Consider the following 19,206-nt stretch of genomic DNA (forward strand, 5'->3'; position numbering starts at 1 on the left):
AGTCTTCTTGGCTTCCCAGTTGTGATCACTTCCCAAAAGAAGAAGGAAAAAAAAAAAAAAAAAAAACCAGTGGCCTCTGGTAGGTCTTGCTAGTCTGCCTCCAGATAACACAGGCTATGCTGGTGCCAACCAGGTCCGCCAGATGCCAGGAACAGGCCAAGACGTGGCTGAGTCGGAAGAAAACAGTACCTTCATTTGCTTTTCATTCTTTCTACTCCGTGCAGCCTTGTTGCAGAAGAAAAGATAAAATGATGGATGAAGCTGAGGAAATTCAGGGGAGGTTCCCCCTAACCAAGCTAAGGGAAGGATTTTGAGAGTGTTCAATAAGGTGCTTCATCCGCAGCCTTTCCTGATACCCTTTGCCAGCCTCAAGGCTATCTGGGTGGGGAAGTGGTGGTTCCAGCCTTCATTCGACTGGTGTTGATCCAGGAATGTGGCTGTGAGCTCATGCTTAGGAGACATTTCAGAAATACAGAATAAGGGCCCCCTTTCCCTCTGAGGCCTGAAACCTGACGGAAGGCAGTCCTGACGTGGGCACAGACTGTGCCAGCCAGAAAGGTGCCTTATTGGAGCATGGCAGGAGAGGAGACAGAGGGAACGAGCCAGTCACATTTCCTTTTTATGCCATTTTGGGCCTGCCTTTTTTCTGAGACTTGAGTAGATTTGTTTGAGAAATGCAAATGATTCGAAGTTTCAGAGCATTTTACAAAACCTAAATTCCTCTTCCTTTTTCAAGAAGATGTAGGTTCTTGCCCAGGGTGATCCCCTGACACTGTCCTCTCAGATGCCAGAGCTGGGGATGGGGTCTCTGGGTGACAGTTTTATGAAAACCCTTGGGAAAACTTTATTAACAAGACAAAAATGAGGAATTCACTCTCCCAGGGTCCACCCTACAGCTTAGGTCAGACCAGCAAAGCCTGAAGTCAGCCGACAGGGGGCGCCGAGTGAGCTCCAAAAAATGTACCGGAGTCGTTAGCGTCTGCGTGTGGAAACAGCAAACAAACAGCGAGGTGGTGCGTGGGCACGGGCCCAACCCTCTACCTTTCCGTTTGTGTAACTCGTAGATTTATGTCCAAATATAAATAGGTGGCTTCAAGCAGAAGTGCAAGAACCTCTTGTGCTAGTTCCTAGAACAGCTGTCTGTATGTTACTTTGGCAAACAGTGTGATGGTCACACACTGAAGAAGTGTTTTTTAGTAGCATGATCTTCTGTTCATCAGAAATTTATTTCATGCCCATTGTGAAGGTCAGGGGAGGGGTGTAAAAGATGATCACTTCCAAGCCCTGACTGTGTAGGAACTACAAGTGGAGGAAATGCAAAATAAATGTCTAAATAGCTAGTAAAAGGAAGAAACGAAAAATGTCTTCAAAAGGCTGTGCTCCAAGGGCCGCGGGGGTTCAGAGGAGGGAGGCACTGGCCTTGTGGAGTAGCAGCAGCTCATCCATCACTCGCCTTATCTTCCTTGTGTGTTCGATTGTAGCATCTATCACTATGTGAAAATTTTTGCAGATGCTGCATAGAACTGCAGATATGTGCTGCTCAGATGTGTTTAAAACTACAGGATCATTGTGAAACCAGAGCAGCTCACTCAAGAAAAGACGTTTGTTTGCATAATGCTCACTTATTTTCTTTCCTGGCCTTTTTTTCCACTGTAAACCTGAAATCGTATCGTGAGTTCATCACAGCCCTAGGAAAGCAGTCAGGCCGTCTATTCCTAGTTCCTTGTTGGCTGCTTTACTGCAGCCTCTCTCTATTCTGAAATCACACATTAGTGATGGACGAGTGGGTAGAGAAGAAGAAACCTAGGCATCCGCAGCCGGCACTTCCCAGTCTCAGCAGGGGCTGCTTATGCAATCTCTAGCTACTTCCATGTACCTGAATTCAGAAGTACTTGAGGCCAAGTGTGGCAATTAATGCCTGTAATTCCAACACTTTGGGAGGCCAAGGGGGAGGATCACTTGAGCCCAGGAATTTGAGACAAGTCTGAGAAACATAATGAAACCTCATCTCTACAAAAAAATTTTAAAAATAGCTGGGCATGGTGGTGCACCCCTGTAGTCCCAGCTGCTGGGGAGGCGGAGGCGGGAGGATTGCTTGAGCCCAGAAGATTGGGGCTGCAGTGAGCCGGGATCGTGCCACTGCACTCCAGCCTCTGACAAAGCAATACTGTGTCTTAAAAACCCCCACAAAACTAAATAAAGAGATTAGATTCTTTGAGGTTCAGCTCTGTGTAATATGGACAGATCTTGCTTAAGAGAGAGGTACTGACTGGGAAGAGCATGCGAACAGTATTGGGTTCTGTGAAGCAAAAGTGAAGGGTGTCTCCCGAAGACTCTGAGGTCGTCCCTGCAGGTGGCTCCTCACTGGCTTGCCATTTCCTTGCCCTCTGATGTGTCTCTCTCCACCCGCAGATGTCCCTCGGGGATGCTGGCTGCAGACACTGAAGCACATTTCCGAACTGCTCAGAGAAGCGGTTGAAGACCAGACTCATGGGTGAGCAAACACTGACCACTCCCAAATCTACTTCACACACGGGTTCCCTAGATCCTCATCTGCCCTTTGAGCAGGGCTGACAGGACAGAGGAAGGCGTTACTGGTCTGGGACCGTCACCAAACAGGTGAGCACCATGGTGAAGTGAGAAGTGGAGGAAGCGCATGGCCGCACGGATGGCTTGGAGCAGGTCAGGATGAACAGGCATGCGCGTGTATGCGTGTGTGAACACCTGTATCGAAACGTTTCTACGTAATGTCTGATTTTAGATTTCAAAATATAGAGGCATAACAATGAAAAGAAGAGACGCTGGAAAAAGCAGCACCCACCTGCTGGGAAGCCCTGGCCGTGCAGAAGGAAAAGGCGTTTGTTTGGGGCCCTTTGGTCTTCTCTCTTCCTCTCTAGGGAAGGAAATTTGCAGCTTCTGCACAGTAGGGTGGAATGTTAAATGCTTGTTTTCCTTCTCTTTAATAAATACCTCTAAAATGAGAAAACCTATTCTAACAAATTCCTTTTTTTTTTTTATTTTTTTATTTTTAGAGATAAGGTCTTGCTCTGTGGCCCAGGCTGGAGCGCAGTGGAATGATCACATCTCACTGCAGCCTCAAATTCCTGGGCTTAGGTGATCCTCCGACTCAGGCTCCTGAGAGCTGGGACTACAGGCACCCACCACCACACCTAGCTAATGTTTAAATTTTTTTTGTGACTGGGCGCGGTGGCTCACGCCTATAATCCCAGCACTTTGGGAGGCCGAGGCGGGTGGATCATGAGGTCAGGAGATTGAGACCATCCTGGCTAACCCTGTCTCTACTAAAAATACAAAAAAAAGTAGCTGGGCGTGGTGGCGGGCGCCTGTAGTCCCAGCACTCAGAAGGCTGAGGCAGGAGAATGGCGTGAACTGGAGAAGCAGAGCTTGCAGTGAGCCGAGATCACGCCACTGCACTCCAGCCTGGGTGACAGAGCGAGACTCTGTCTCCAAAAAAAAAAAAAAAAAAAAAAAAAAATTGTAGAGGTCTCGCTGTATTGACTCAAATTCGTGGGCTCAAGTAATCCCCTGCCTTGACCTCCCATCGTGCTGGGATTACACGTGTGGCCTGCCGTGCCCAGCCTGTTAATTTCTAACAGTAGTGTTAGGTACCGTCTTACGTGTGTGATTTCCCTGAAAGCATTCACATTTATGCCTTGCTGAATTCCTTGTATCATAACACTCTTTGGCTTCCTCTTAACTCCCTTTCTTTTAGAGTATAATTTTATTCATTGTCCCTGCTAGCCTACTAAGACTATCTTATTTGTTCCTTTTGCCACTTTTCACTCCTGGAGTTCTCTGTAATCTCACACCAAGTTGACACAGACGATGGGTGACATCGTCTCTGTGATTGATGGCTCGGGTGCCAGCTGCTCACTCCTTCCTCACTGTGCTTCTCACTGACAGAGACCAGAGAGAAAGGCCTGCAGCCAGGGGGCTCCACGGCTGGCCGCGTGAATAGCCTGCAGTGGCCAGTCGGCCCCACACACACCCTCCCTGGTTGTCCTGGCATTACACAGAGCTGGACCTTGAAGAATCTTAACTCGGGGACAGGGAAGTAGATGGAGGTGGCATAAGCAGGCCACCCGGTGATTGAGAAATGCGGTGCCCTGGGTGCCGCGGGTGCCCTGGGTGTTTTTCTCTTCTCCCTGCCCACCCTCTCCGCCATCACTTAGAATGTGTGATGTCACAATGCGTGGAGACTGGAATAATACGGCCACCAGAAAGGATGCATGTGGTGCTACAGGGCAGGACTTAGACCTCCTGGGGCTCCCACCTCAACCCGGACCTTGGGGCCCTGAGACACCTTTCAGGTGGCCACATGGGACGCCTTGTGCATTCAGCTACTGGTGGAAGACAGAGGGAAGGACGAGGCTGGTCTCTGGTCCTGATCCAGGCACGCTGCCAACCTGGGGAGCACGAGGGAGCCCACTGCTCCGTGCGTCTGTCTACCCTGACATGGTGCCTGCAGGGAAGCGGCATGGCGGAGTCCCCTCCTCACTCTGACACAGCCTAACCCAGCCCACAGCCAGCGTGGCCGGCAGAGCATCAGCTCTGTGTCCTGGGAAAGAGGGAGTAAGACCAGTACTCCACCCTCCCGTCTTTTTGTCTCTGTTGCTCAAATGTAGAACATTTAACCACTGGTTCTCAGGAAGGACTGGGGCAGTGACCAGGGAGGCGAGGACGGTATTTAGAGCTTGGGAATTCCACGGGCCAGGCAGAGGAACATGGAGGCAGATCCAGCAAAGGGGCCAGGAACACTAAGGAAAGTTCTCATCTAACGAGGTCTCAGGCCGGTCTGTTCCGTCCTCTCCAAGGGGAATGTTCACCTGCGGAGGCTGGCACTGCACACAATTCGTGGCCCTTACCTCGAGCAGATTCTACCCTAAAACAAGGATTGCAGCTTCCATTTGCCAGTGTGGCGAGGGGATAGCCTCGCAAACGCTTTAACTTTCTGGCGTTGACGCACACATGATGACAGCAGCTCATTAAAAATTCCTAGTTGCTGAAACATCCGCCCAAACTTTGCGTCTTGTCAGAAGTGGAACAGCTCGTGTTTCTGCCTGCGTCCCACCCTCCACCTCTTTCTCCGCCGTGTCCTGCCGCATTCCTGCTCGTCACGACCACAATCTTCCTTCCTCAGTGCCTGTCCTCACTGAAGGTACCTGGATTAAAGACTCCGATGTCCGGAGGCCTCAGGCCTCACAGGGGTCCTGAGAGGCCCTTTCGATGTCCTGTGATGACGCAAAGTGGCGTTGGACAGTCTGAGTCTAAATTTTATTCCTTGCAGGCTGCACGTCAGTGGAAAAGTACAATTTAAGCCAACCGTTGGCAAACGTTCGAGTTGCTTTAAAAACCCGAAGGAGGAAGAATTCAGCTGCCAGCCGCCGTGTGCTCTGTGTTCCTCTGTGTTCCAGGTCCCGCGGAGGTCCCTTGGAGAGCTGGTTCCTGTTCATTCACTTCGGAGGATGGGCTGAGATGGTGGCCGAGCAGCTCCTGAGGTCCGCAGCCGAACCCCCCGCAGCCCTGCTGTGGCTCTTGGCCTTTTACTACAGCCCCCATGATGGGAGGCAGCAGAGAGCACAGACCATGGTGGGTAGCAGCCCCACTGCATGTGTGTGGGGTGGGCTCTGGGGGGCTGAGAAGCCCGCAGAGGGGCTCTGTTGTGGGCTCGGCTTCCATGACACCTGAGCTCTGCCCACAGATGGCGTACGTCGTGGCACCCTGCAGGCGTGGCGACCTCCAGCCTTGTGGTCAGAGGCATTCGCCTGCCCCACCGAGGTGGCCAGAGACAGGACACCACATGTAGCCCACTGTCCCGCAAACGAAGACCCTTCCTCCCCGAGGTCGTTTGATCTGTGATCGCTCAGCCGCCGTATCTGCCCCAGGGTCGACGCGTCCTCCAGGGCGTGCCCTGCAGAGACGGGCTGTTCCGAGGGGTGCGCTGGCAGCAGAGCCTGGCCACAGCCGGGGCCCCCTCTCGCTCCCCAGCACCCGGCCGGTTCTTGCTTCCATCTTGACTGTCTGCTTTCTTGGATCAGTCAACAGATCCTCACATTACTGGCTTTGTTTACATCTCTTACTAAAGTAATCACATGATATTAACCACTTTGCTTCTGAAAAAGGAGTTGGTCATTTCCTAAATAACAGAGCAGCTAAGTATGGGACTGGATAACTGTCTGTGGCAAAGACAGTTGTTATTTTATGTGGAATATAATAATTACAGGAAGCAATGCTTTGATTAAAGGCACTGGCACCTTCCTTGCAAGCATTTACTTCCTCGGTTCTGAAAACCTCCCCGGCCAGTGCTCTCTGCCGATCTTGGCAGCTGAAGAGGACGGGCTTGTTTTATGTGGAGCTCCTCTTGGCTTTGGCGTTGTCTGTTATCTGAAAACACAGGGACTAATAAAGATGTCTGTGTATTTTGTTTAAAGGCTTGCATGGCATAGGAAAGAAAAATAGGTTTAGATTTTAAAAAGTTGAAATTTGGTGATAGTTTATTTTAGATCAGAAATAAAGCTTTGTGAAGAAATCGTAACCCGCGTATGTATTTGAGGATTGCTGTCTGATTAAAAAGAAAGCTTTTTATTTCTTCCCCTTTAAAAGAGCACATTAAACTAATTAAGGAAAATCCTGGTTGATGTTTTTAACAGTAATAAGATGTACAGGGCACACATGGTTTCTAAAGCCCTTTTATATTCTGTCTTATTTGATTCTGTATAAGCTAAGTTGGTAGATATGTGTTCAATTCCATCACAGTCAAAAGGGTACTGACAGAGAATCACTTTTGAAGTAAAAAGAAATAAATTATTCAATAACAATTTCTAGGAAGTTCTACATTGGCACATCTTCTACTAGCTAACTTGGTCCTTTTTTAAGAAAAAAATAACAAAACCTTTGCGTCGTTCTCCCTCGGGATGCCTAGGATTTTGGATGAGAGCGGACTGGCTCACTGTGAGTGGGGCGTGGCGGGCCTCTGCTTCCCTCCCCGCCGTCTGTCACAGGTGCCATCTGCCTGGGAGTCCAGTCCAGTGCTCATGTTGGTGCCTCCAGGGCCCCTTCCTCGCTGGTGCCTGCTGAGGCATTGGTGTATGTGGCATCCTGGGAAGGGGATTTTAGTTTCATGAATGATACGTACCTCTTGTTTTCCTGGGTTTTATGAGCTTTAATCCCTTCACGGCCTGTTGGGGGGCTTGAGAGACACACTGTGAACTGTGTTAGAAAGCATGATTCTTGTACGACTGGATTGAAATGAGCAGTATCTGTGCATTTGCCTGACTTAAAAAGGCACGATCAGCTGGTCGCGTGTCCCCGCATCGTGTGCTGGGCCTGGCGTCGCTGCCTCTGTGGCCGTCCTTGAGGTGAAGAACATGGGTGCAAAGAGCAAGCGTGTTCCCACCCGGGATGTGTCCTGCCTGTGAAAAGGCCTGTCCCACTCATGGCCAAGCCACCCTCGCCACCAGCAGCCAGAGCTCATCTCCTTTTGCCAACTGAATTGGATCACAACAAAATAAACAAAAAATTACGTTTAGATGCCCTTAAGAATCAGGCAAGGCACGATGATGACTAGAGAAAAAAAAGAAAAAGAACCAGGCAAGGTTCATACTCTTTAACCCTGTGGTTCCACTGCTAGGAATTCTCCTACTAGGGAACAGAGGTCCATGCCAAGGCCAGCACTGTTCATAAACACGACAATGGGAAATGGCCTAAACTTTCAATAATAAGGCTACTGGCCAAATAAATTGTGGTATATCCTAACCGTGGAATAGCATTTTGTTTTACACCATGCAAAATCATGCTCTTGGCCGGGTGCGGTGGTTCACGCCTGTAATCCCAGCACTTTGGGAGGCCGAGGCAGCCGGATCATTTGAATCCATGGGTTTGAGACCAGCCTGGGCAAATAGACCCCTGTCTCTACAAAATATAGATGAGCCAGGTGTGGTAGTGTGTGCCTGTAATCCCAGCTAGGGAGGCTGCGGTGGAAGGATCGCTTGAGCCCAGGAGGTGGAGGTTGCAGTGAGCAGAAACTGCACCACTGCGTTCCAGCCTGGGTGACAGGGCAAGGCTCTGTCTTGGGGAAAAAAAAAAAAAGGTCTTGAAGAACATGTTTTATAGATCCAGTGAACTGAACTGCTTATAGTACATTATGGAGAGAAAAATGAAAGATACAAAGCATTATGTGTAGTGAATGGTATGGTCTCAGTGCATAGAAAAAAGACAAGTATATAAACTGAATTATTAACAGTGAGTCTTTTTGGATGGTAGAGTTGTAGATCATTTTAATGGTTTTTCTTTTTCTCTTTACAAATTTTCCATAGTAAGCATATATGAGCTTTTATAATGCAGGATAAAAAAGTACTTTAGAAAGAAAAGAAAGCTTCTGTCTTTCTCCTGAAAAACTTCGGACGTGTGTAAAGTTGCTGGTGTCCAAGTGGAAGCCCATGGGCACGGCGGACTGCAGGGAAGGACAGTCTGGGACACACAGACAGGAAGAAGACCCCGTCTTAGGGATTATTGGACAAGGGCGGAAAGTCAATTGTGGGTCAAGAGAAGAAAGATATAAAGGCATAGCCTCCTCAACCCCGGCATTTTTGCAGACCCAGTTAGATGGCAGAATGGCCTTGGGCTCCCGTAGACACCATCAGACCCTGGCAGACTGGGCCGGCTGGGGGGCGAGGTGGGGAGAGCGCGGCCACTCCCCGTGGAAGAACCCGATGGTGCAGTTTCTCACGGTCTCGTATTGTGGTCAGAGGAGCTCACACAACACGCCCAGTGTACTGGAGTTTATGACAGACCTCATTGAATGAGACCTTGACTTCCAGGGAAAAAAACGCCTCACACAAAATCCATAAAATCAGTCATGGGAATTCTCAGAATAGGCCTAAGTATTCTTTCAGAAGTGATGGAACATAGCTGTTCATGAGTTCCATGTGGCATTTGGAGCTCTGGGCTTTCAGTTTTTGCTTTGTTTTCCAAGTCACGACTGGGTGTACCATTCTTGTGGCAAGCAGAAACATCTCAGCATGCAATGTTTTTTTTTTATGCAAAAACAACCTGCAGACTTACAATGACCATTATTATGTGGGTTCCACAGACTTGTGACCTCTGCTTGAGCATTAAACACGTACAGATTGTTCCAGCGTCTAAAATGCATTCTTGTGTGTGCATGCATGTGTATGGCCGTGCCTGTGTGTGTGCGTGCACGTGTATCACCGTTCTTGTGTGTGCGTGCACGTGTATGGCCGTGCCTGTGTGTGCGCATGCATGTGTATGGCCGTTCTTGTGTGTGCGTGCATGTGTATGGCTGTGCCTGTGTGTGTGTGTGTGCATGTGTATGGCCGTGCCTGTGTGTGTGTGCATGTGTATGGCCGTGCCTGTGTGTGTGTGCATGCACGTGTATGGCCGTGCCTGTGTCTGCATGCATGTGTATGGCCGTGCCTGTGTGTGTGTGCATGTGTATGGCCGTGCCTGTGTGTGTGCATGTGTATGGCCGTGCCTGTGTGTGTGCATGCACATGTATGGCCGTTCTTGTGTGTGCATGCATGTGTATGGCCGTTCTTGTGTGTGCATGCATGTGTGTGGCCGTGCCTGTGTGTGTGCCCCCCGCCCCCCGCCCGGATCCCCAATATAGCAAGAAGCAAAGCAAGCCTGCATCCGTATGGGAACGCTGGCTCGGCGGAGGTCTGACTGCCTGGGGCTTTAATTGATTTGTGGCTGTGATAGGCGAGTCTTCAAGGAGGCTTTTGTTCTTTTCCCCCACAATATAAAAATCTGACTACATTCCGTTGAGGACTTTTCTCTGTTTCCTTTTATACAAAAAAAGGTCAGTTCCTGGCACGGTGCCCTGACTGCTTGGTGAGCAAGACGAAAGAAAGGCAAGAAATGTCCATTCTGCCCCTTTGGGTTTGTGTGGCGTCGAGTGTAAACTCAGCCGCTGCGAAGCTCCCTCTCTCGGGGGCCTGTCCTTGCCCCTTTTTGGGGGTTGCTTCAAAGCAAATAAATCCTAGAAGCATGTCTGTCCTGCCTCTTCCTAACCTCTCCCCTGTGCAATGCTACTGCCCAGGTCCAGGTGAAGGCTGTGCTGGGCCACCTCCTGGTGATGTCCAGAAGCAGCAGCCTCTCAGCCCGGGACCTGCAGACAGCAGCAGGACAGGACACAGACACAGACCCCAGAGCTCCTGCACAACAGCTCATCAGGCACCTGCTCCTCAACTTCGTGCTCTGGGCTCCTGGAGGCCACACGATCGCCCGGGATGTCATCACCCTGGTAAGTCTCTCTGGGGTCCAGCATCCTAGTACTCATTTCTGCTGCAGGTGACAGGTGGGTTCCCTGTCCGAGGGTGTGGCCTCTGCAGTGTGTGTGTACCAGGCTGCCCAACACAGGTAGATGGTCAAGGAGGTTGACAGCTGGGATGGCCCCAGAGCCTGCCCCCTCCAGCACCTTTGTGTCACAGACGAGAAAACAGAGGCCCAGAGAAGGGAGATGCCATCTCCTGGGCCCATGGCTTGCTGCCAGAGCCCGCAGTGGAAACCAGGTCTCCTGTCCCCATGTATATTTCTTTCCATCGCAATGTGCTGCTCTCCTCCTCCTCATGGAAAGAAATACGGTCACAATGAGAATGTGCACACAAAGCAACCACAATGCCATTCACTGCAACAGTGCAAAGAATTGTGTTAATTTGTAAAAAATGGTTTATTATTATAAAGAAATCCTTCCTGAAGCTCACTTGACTTAAGGGGTAAAGAATGGTCCAAGTCAAAAGTGAGCACTCTTCGTGACGTTAGATTTGGCAGTGATTTCTTGGATATGATACCGAAGACACAGCAATGAAAAAAAGAATAGATAAACTGGACTTGATGAAAATTAAAAGCTTTTGTGCACCAAAGGATACTATCAAGAAAGTGCAAACACAGTTCACAGAATGGGAGAAAAATATTTGGAAAGAATATATGTGATTAGAGTTTAGTACTCAGAATACATAAATAATTCTTGTGACTCAACAACAAAAAGATAACCTGGTTCGAAAACGGGCGAAGGACTTGAACAGACAGTTGTCCAAAGAAGACGCACCAGTGGCCAGTTAGAAAACGGGTGAAGGACTTGAACAGACACTTGTCCAAAGAAGATGTACCAGTGGCCAGTAGGCACGTGGGAAGATGCTCACAGAAAGGGCACGAGTGGTCAGGGAGAGGCGAAGTGCAGCGAGATGCATCAGGATGGCTGTCAGCAAGGAGAGAAAAACGCCCCTGAGGGTGCACAGGAACCAGAGCACTCACATGCGTCCGGGTGGGGACGTTAACATCGTGCAGCTGCTGTGGAGAAGAAGGGTGCGGCTCCTCAAACAGCCAAACTCAGACTTACCATAGATCTAGGTGGTTCTCCTAGATCTATACCCGAGCGCCGAAAGCAGGGGCTGGACGGACCTCTGGCCCCGCGCTCAGGGCGGCACTATCAGCAGCCAGCAGGCAGAGACGACCCAAATGCCCGTAGACAAGCAGTGCAGCGTGCGGTCTGTGCCCACAGTAGAGTACTCTTCGGCCAGAAGATGGACGGAAGGTCTGACAGTGCCGCAACCTGGAGGAACCTTGAAGACACTGTGCTATTGAAATAAGCCAGAGACGAGGATACTGTATGAGTCCACTTAGGTGAGGCGCCTGGAAGGGTCACGTCCAGGAAGAGGAAGAACCACAGAGCCCCAGGGCGCAGGGTGGGGAGTCCGTGTGGGGAAGATGGAAAGGGGCGGAGACGGCCGGTGCTGATGGCCGTGCGACACTGTAAACAACTGCATGCCACCGAATTACAAAAGTGGGTAAAATAGAACATTTTATGTGTATTTTACAACAATTTAAAAACATACTCATCTCAGAAAAAGCACCAGCACGCTGGCTCTGGGAGTTTTGTTTTATTTTTTATTTGTACTTTTGTTGACATATACATACAGAAGACACACAGCTTGATGAATTTCACAAACCAACACCTGTGCAGCCAGCAACCAACTCAAGAGAGGAATATTCCCAGTCCCCAGAGGCCCCTCCTGCTCCCGTCCAGGCTGGGCCCGACTGGAATGTGAGTGTCCAGGTGCAGAAAGTCCCCGTCACAAATGACCTACCTACCAAGAACCAGGGCCAGGAGTTTGTCTCCATCCTGGTAGGACAGTCCTGTGGAGCGGGCCCAGGCTGTGCCTCCCAGGTTCTGATGTCTCAGCTGAGACGGATCCGAGAGCCTGAGGCAGCTCAAGGCTGAAGATGACTGGCTGCCACATGCCAGGTGCCACCTCTTCGGGCCTGGCCCAGCACAGTGAGAACGCTTTCGAGAATCTCGTGTACTCTTATAAAATGCACACTTGCGACAATGCGGCCCAACCTAGCGGGCTTTATGCTGAGCGAAATAAGGTAGACGCAAGAGACAAATGGCGCCCTCAGCTGTGGGTGGATCTAAAGACTGGAACTCGCAGAAACAGTGGGAAGGTGCTTATGGGGGTCTGGGGGAGGGGCAGTGGGAGATGGTCAGCCCTGCCCTGTGGCAAGGACCATTCCAGCTCAGGCACTTCCTCCCCCACCCTGTGGCCCGACTGAGTGGAGAAGCTGCCCATGGCCTGGCAGCGGGGGTTAGCATGGGAGTTGGGTGGCTCCAGCCCTGCCCACAGGGTGAGAGAAAATCACCCAGAGAGAGCTCCCCAGAGACACCCAGGCCTCTGCTTCAGCCTGACACCACGTTCCCATCAACTCAGGAAACTTTCAGTCCACGTTCAAAGCAGATCGCCCTCAAGACTGGCCCCAGAGACACTGCTGGGAGTAAGCAGCTGGCTGCTGCAAGGCTCGGCCTGCGCCCTGTGCTGGGCAGCCCATCCTGACACGTGGTTCAGTCCTGCCTGCTGATCCACACGGGAACCCACAGGAGCACGGAGGGCCCCAGTGCCGGGTCATCACACCCCCCACGTCAGTTCCGCTGCAGAGAAGACACGCACAGCAGCTCGTTCCCGGAGCAGACGCCGGTGTGGCGCTCGTGCACTGGCTCTGTCTGGTGGGTGCTGGCCATCTGGGCGCCGGCCGTGGTGAAAGCGCCTCCTGCGTGCTATTCTTTCGGACGTTTTAAAACCCATCTTTATTAACACATCAGTCTTCCTAATGAGAAGCCTTCGCTGCGGTGGCTGCTGGCAGGGAGGGTCTCCAGGGAACAGTCCCTCCCACCGCCCCCGCCTCTCCTGGCCTCTGTCAGTTCCTCTGCCGACAGCACCCTGGAAAGGGCCAAGTCTGCTTGGCCCACGAGCAGGTGGTGGCCAGATGGTGGCTTTGGTGGGACGGCCTTTCCCTCCTGCAGCTTGGGTCTCTCTACCCTCAGGACCTAGCCCAAGTGCAGCCACCTCCCAGCTGGTCCCAGGCTCTGCCCTCTGTCTTGGCATCCAGATTTGGAGAGCAGCGCCAGCTCAGGGCAGGACGAGGCAGCCTGAGGCAAAGGCCGCTGTCTCCCTTCAAAGCCCTCGCGCCCTCTTGGAGATGGCTTGAACAAATGGCTTGAACAAATGGCTCCACCTGACCTAAAGGACGCACAGGTCCAGCAGCCGCATCTGCCCACAGCCTGCCTCCTGTGTGGCCTCCGCTGTGAGCTCTGCACAGTGGGCTCTTCTCCAGGCACCTGGAGGTCCGCTCCCTGGCTGTCCCGGAATCTTCTCTGACCTCGGCCCTCCGATTTTGCCCAGAACTCCATCCACGAGGCCCTGCCCAGTGTCCCTGCGCTTCTCCTGCCTCTCTGGCTCCTGGCCTCTCGCCGGGCACTCCTCTGGCTTGCCCCAGCCGTCCACTCGCTCCCTCATCTATGCCTGCTGGAGGCCAGCATAGAGCAGAGGACCGCGTGGAGTCCAGCCCCGGGGCTCCACCTCCTGTCCTGGCCTGGATTCCCGCTTCTCCCTCTCCTGCCTCCTGCCGCTCGGCCACAGCAACAGCAGCAAAAGTTAGCAAGGCTCCAAGATGCAGAGTTCAATTCTGTAGTCGTTAAACTCAACATGAACTGAACCCACTCTTGGTGCACCAGCCAAGGCCAGCAGGGAGGCAGGTTCTCCAGGTGGCTGCAGGGCTGCGAATTTTCGCGTGTGACTAGAGAACCGGGAAGGGCTCACCCAGGAGTGCTGGCGTGCAAGGTTGGATTTCTAATGACAACTCGGTCTTTCTTCAGACACGGCCGAGCCCATCACCATGGGCCGTCCTCCCACTCAGGGTCTGGGTGGTGGTTAACTCTGAAAGGGGTCAGCAGCAGGCGCACACTGTTTCCTTGATGAAGGACGGGCTGCATCTGCCGAAGGCCATCAGCATTATGTGCCTGTCATTTCTGAGTAAAAACCAAGTGATGGCAATACAGACACCCAGGGACACACTGGAATGCGCCGGGGCCACAGCTGGAGCCCCCGTGCTGGCTGCACTGGCCCTGGCGGGCTGGCTGCAGGCCCTGGGTGCTACCAGCGGGGGCCGAGGAGAGCAAACGTCACCGTCTGCCCCACGTCGTTTACTCTTAGCTCTGCGTCCCCACGCTGCCGTTCACACAGTGTGCATGCGACAAGGCTCCCTTTACTGGTGGACAGGAGGTGGAAGCCCAGTTCTGAAGGGTGTCCTGGGCTATCAGACCGGAGGCAGTAAAACTGGACTAGTCCTGGGAAAACCAAGGCAGTTGTTCACCCTCCCAGAACGTCCCAACCCTTCCAGAGGAAGCTGACCTTGGGCTGCTCTGGCTAATTAAACATTTGCAGGTTCTGTACAAACTGACACACACTAAATGAATGTATCGGTTACTCTTTCAAAAACTTAAGCCTTCTTAATACTGCTTGTGCTTAAAAAACCGTAAATTCCCCACACAGCTGAATTTAAGATTCTCACCCTTCCCTTTTTTCTTAACCGAAGTTTTTAGGAAAATACTTACAGGCACCAACAAGTACGAATGCCTTGAGGCTGTGTCTCCTGCTCTCCTGCAAGAATCAGGTGTTAAAACCTTAGAGGCCTGTTAAAAAGCAAGTAGGTCTGGTTCTAGCCCGGGGATGCCAGATTCCTGGGCTGTCTGTGTGAAAACACGTGGCATCTTCCAACTCTCATATTCGTGTGAGCCTTTTGCAGAAAGTCAAGCCACAGCATGCTCATGTGCCTTTGCTCCCCACAGCCCACCCTCCCACAGCTTGTGACTGGCATTCCGAGAGGCACCTCTGATTGCAGCTCTTGTCTGCGGCCTTTACGAGTCTAATGCTGTTGGCACCTGAGCTCAATGCAAGGAGGCTCGTTAGGAAGCGGCACCGCGCACTGTGTAGCCGGCCGTGGAGACAGACTTGCTGTGCCAACACCTTGAAAACAGGAGCTCCCCGTGCTGTGCTTTGGAACTGATGGAAATGCTGCATAGGGCATCTTTCAGGGACTGGGTGGTTATGGTCCGTCCCTGGACAAAGGGACAAATCTGGAAAGTGTTTTAATTTGCCTTCTCTTCTGTCCTGATTGCAGATGGCTCACACTGCCGAGATAACTCACGAGATCATTGGCTTTCTTGACCAGACCTTGTACAGATGGGATCGTCTCGGCATTGAAAGCCCTAGATCAGGAAAACTGGCCCGAGAGCTCCTTAAAGAGCTGCGAACTCAAGTCTAGAAGGCACGCAGGCCGTGTGGGTGCCCGGTGTGAGGGATCAGGCTCGCCAGGGTCACAGGACAGATGATGACCTATGGCCGCGCATTTGTGGAGTAAGTAAGTGCCCTCTTTGGGCTGTGAGAATGAGCCATACACGTCTTGGAAAGATCTGCTAGTATCTGTTTTACAAAATGCAGAGCCAGGTCCCTCAGCCCAGACTCAGTTGGACATGTTCACCAATGACTTGAGTGAGCCTTCAGCGCTCCTGGTGCCCGCCCGGCCAGACTGTCAGCTAGAGAATTACTAAAGCAAAGGCTTGGGTGGGAGAACAGGTTTCTAGTTTTTACCCAAGTCTAGATGCACATCTATTATTTAAAGATTCAAAGCCTTAGAACCAAGAATTTGGTGATGAACCATTGAAGAATTGAGAGAGAACTCAGCTCTTTTTAGACTGTCTTCAGGAGTCAGGGATCTGGGATACAGCCACGCTGTCGTGCTGTACGGAGAAATCTCCACGGGGAGTCAGCGTCCCTCAGGCTTCCCTTGCGTCTCCCTGGACCTGCCCGATAGACCACAGGAGCAGACAGAGCACACCCAAGCCTGCGTCTCCTGCACACGCTTTCCACTCTATTTGCTAAACGCGGACTGCCACCAAAGAGCTCCTGGGACGTGAGAGGGGCCGGCAGGTGAAGGTGGAGGACGTGTTCCAGAAACATTCAAAGGCAGGATTCGTATCAGTTAGTTCTCTTGTTAAACAGAGATGGGAATTGGAAATTCCTGATAAAGAACTGACGTGGCTGGGCGCGGTGGCTCACACCTGTGATCCCAGCACTTTGGGAGGCCGAGGCAGGGGGGTCACTCCAGCCCAGGAGCTCCAGACTGGCCTGGCCAACATGGCGAAACTCCATCTCTACTAAAAATACAAAAATTATTGGGGTGCCGTGGTGGGCGCCTATAATCCCAGCTATTCGGGAGGCTGAGGCATGAGGATCCCTTGAACCCGGGAGGCAGGAGTTGTAGTGAGCCGAGATCATGCCATTGCACTCCAGCCTGGGCAACAGAGTGAGACCTGTCTTTAAAAAAAAAAAAGGCATTGTTGGTGTAATCTCAAAGTTAACGTTTATTTCACGTCAGCAGAGGATGCTTTTTCCTGTCAGAGACATTCTGGAATTGTACCGATTGTACATTCTTTTGTGCCTATTCTGTTTGTCAAGTGAGTCAAGACTTGCTTTTGTCCATTTTGATGTACGTGTGTTAGTCGGAGTCTTGGCTCCGTTTTGAGGCATGAGCAAAGTTTCACTGGATTAGAGGTTAACCTTTAGGGAAATTCCTTTTCTTGGTATGTGGCAATGCTAATAAAGCCACCTGAAGATCTGGAAAATTCCAGGAACTTTTCACCTGAGCTTTTCTTCTGAGAAATGCTGCAGTCAGAAGGGTGTGCTGGTAAAATATTTTGGTGGCAGCTGCCATCGTGATCATTGCTTTCATATAACACGCTCTGTGCCATCATGATCCTTAGCCTCATAAAACAAACACACTTCGTCAGAGGCGTCGGGGTTGAAAAAGGAGCTGCTTCACTGGAGTTGAGGGCCTCTCTCCTGTTCTGACTTTGAGCCAGAACTTGTGGCTGGCCCTGGAAGCTGACTCCACTGTGGACACGGTGGCAGCAGGGAGCCCCTAGAGGGAGGGTCACTGGGACCAGGCCTTCTGTCGTCAAGGGGATTCTGGGACAGTCCCTCACCCTGTCCTGTGGTCCTGTTCACGGGGCTGGCCTTTCCCTCCTCCCTGGCCAGGCCTCTGACCATGCCCCTTCCGTCTTCTCCACCGGGGACTGGTGAAGCTGGGCGTCTGGAAGACTTCCTGGCCTGGAAGCCCTGAGCTCGGCCTGTCTGTAGAATCTCCCAGTTCCTTCACAGCTGCCGAGTCCTCTCGTGGGCGCGGTGGAAGCGGCTTTCCGGGCAGCCAGGGGTTCCCGGATAGGACTGTCCCTCTGGGGATGTGGCACCGAAGTGCCTGCTGGCTTCATGTGGCCCTTTGCCCTTTCCCGGCCTGAGAGACGCTCAAAGGTGGGGAGCCAGGGGAGCCACCCCTCGGCTGGTCCCTCCACCTCTGGGACAGGTGGCAGCCGGGCAGGGGAGGGCAGGTGAGGGCTGTGGCTTCACTCCTAAGCCCACCTCCTCCTCCTGTTGCCTTCGATTTTCGGCAAAGTCTGGGCAGGTGCCACCGGGAAGGAATGGCGTCCGAGATGCTGGGCACGGCATGGTGCGGCCGAGGGGGCCTTGACATCGCTGGCGGGGCCTGGGCACAGGGGCAGCCACGGGGAGGCAGGGATGCCAAGGCCTGGAGCCACCGTGGAAGGAACTGCTCGAGGTCTGCAGAGGTGCCACAGGGCCCAGAATCTGACCTTACCTGACCTTTTCTAGACTCTCCCTGATAGTTTTTGATGAAGCATGTTGGTAAAACCACTACCCTCAGAGAAAGCCAAAAATACAGACGAGGCGGAGCTCGCCCCTCCAACCTGGCTGTTACTCACCTGGACTCCACGACATCTGTGGAATTCGTAAGCTCTTTAAAATCTGTAACTTGTTGTCTATTTTTTCATTCTAAATAAAACTTCAATTTGCACCTAATGTTGTGTCCATTAAATATTAACAATATTTCTCTCAGGAAAAAGCTCCTCCGTTGGCCCCAAATAGTGGAAGCTTCAGGCCTCGCAAAACCTAGATGTGCCCGGAAAAGACCGAGGATGGCTTAGCCTCTGGCCTGGAAACTTGCTACCAAATACCTAAAAACTAAGGGGCCTGTCACCACGGAGGAAAGGGGAGGACGGGGGTAGGCATCCAGCAGGGCCTGCTAAAATCAGGTTACATGCGCTTCATATGTTTTTTCTCTAAGCTAGGCTTGACCATAAGCCTCACTTGAATTGTCCTGTCCCTTCCCTGATCCCTGAAGCTGAAGGCCTTGTCCCGCCAGCAGAGCCCACCCACTCTTGCTCAGTCTGTTGGTTCACAGGCTGCTGTCCCCTTGCCCTCCAGACCCACAGGTCCCTCTGGGAGGCAGAAGTGACGCGGCCAAGGCGAGCAGCGCTGTGGCCACCGCAGGACCCCTGCTCCAGTGGGGTTTCCGGCGCTCCCTGTGCTTCTGGACGTGGGACACGGGGGCCCCTCCCGGGGTCAGGAGGGCGCCTGAGGGAGCCCACAGGAAATTCTAGGACACCCCTGAGGAGCCTCTCGCTAGAGCAGCCATGGTTGGCGGGTTTTGTGGTTCGTCCTTCACCGTCCTGCCCGGTGTCTTAACTGGTGGGACAAGGTGCTGGGATGGAAATGGGAGCTAGTCCAGGGGATGGGAGGAAGCCGAGTTTTCTGTTGAAGTGGAGAAATTTTGAACAGGGCCTTGACAGGGAAGCTGGAGAAGAAGGGACCTTGGTGAGCCTGGCAGAGTGAATCCACCCGAAACGCAGGAAAGTCAACACCGAGCCTGGCCGTACGCTGCCCAGAGGACGGCGGACGCGCTGGAGGATGTGCACGGTGGCGGCAAATGTGAGGAATGTGCTCCTTATTCAACGAGGAATCCAAAATTGTTTTGCTT

At 52.1% G+C, this 19,206-nt stretch overlaps 1 protein-coding gene across 2 annotated transcripts in view; it reads left to right on the forward strand.

The window, feature by feature from the left end:
• FANCC (FA complementation group C) overlaps positions 1–18,248 on the forward strand; it is a 213,779-nt gene extending 195,531 nt beyond the window's left edge. Inside the window, exons 13-16 of one of the 2 annotated variants that reach the window (XM_025360356.1) lie at positions 2,413–2,494; positions 5,436–5,610; positions 10,082–10,285; positions 15,496–18,248. In XM_025360356.1, the coding sequence (XP_025216141.1) occupies positions 2,413–2,494; positions 5,436–5,610; positions 10,082–10,285; positions 15,496–15,639 (605 nt within the window). In that variant the 3' untranslated portion in view covers positions 15,640–18,248. Of the gene's footprint in view, positions 1–2,412; positions 2,495–5,435; positions 5,611–5,722; positions 6,842–10,081; positions 10,286–15,495 lie in introns of those variants that run through there. The other variant, XM_025360357.1, reaches the window with a different exon arrangement.
• The last annotated feature ends 958 nt before the right edge of the window (positions 18,249–19,206 follow it).

The sequence above is a fragment of the Theropithecus gelada genome, chromosome 15 (genome assembly GCF_003255815.1).
Source record: "Theropithecus gelada isolate Dixy chromosome 15, Tgel_1.0, whole genome shotgun sequence".
NCBI lineage: Eukaryota > Metazoa > Chordata > Mammalia > Primates > Cercopithecidae > Theropithecus > Theropithecus gelada.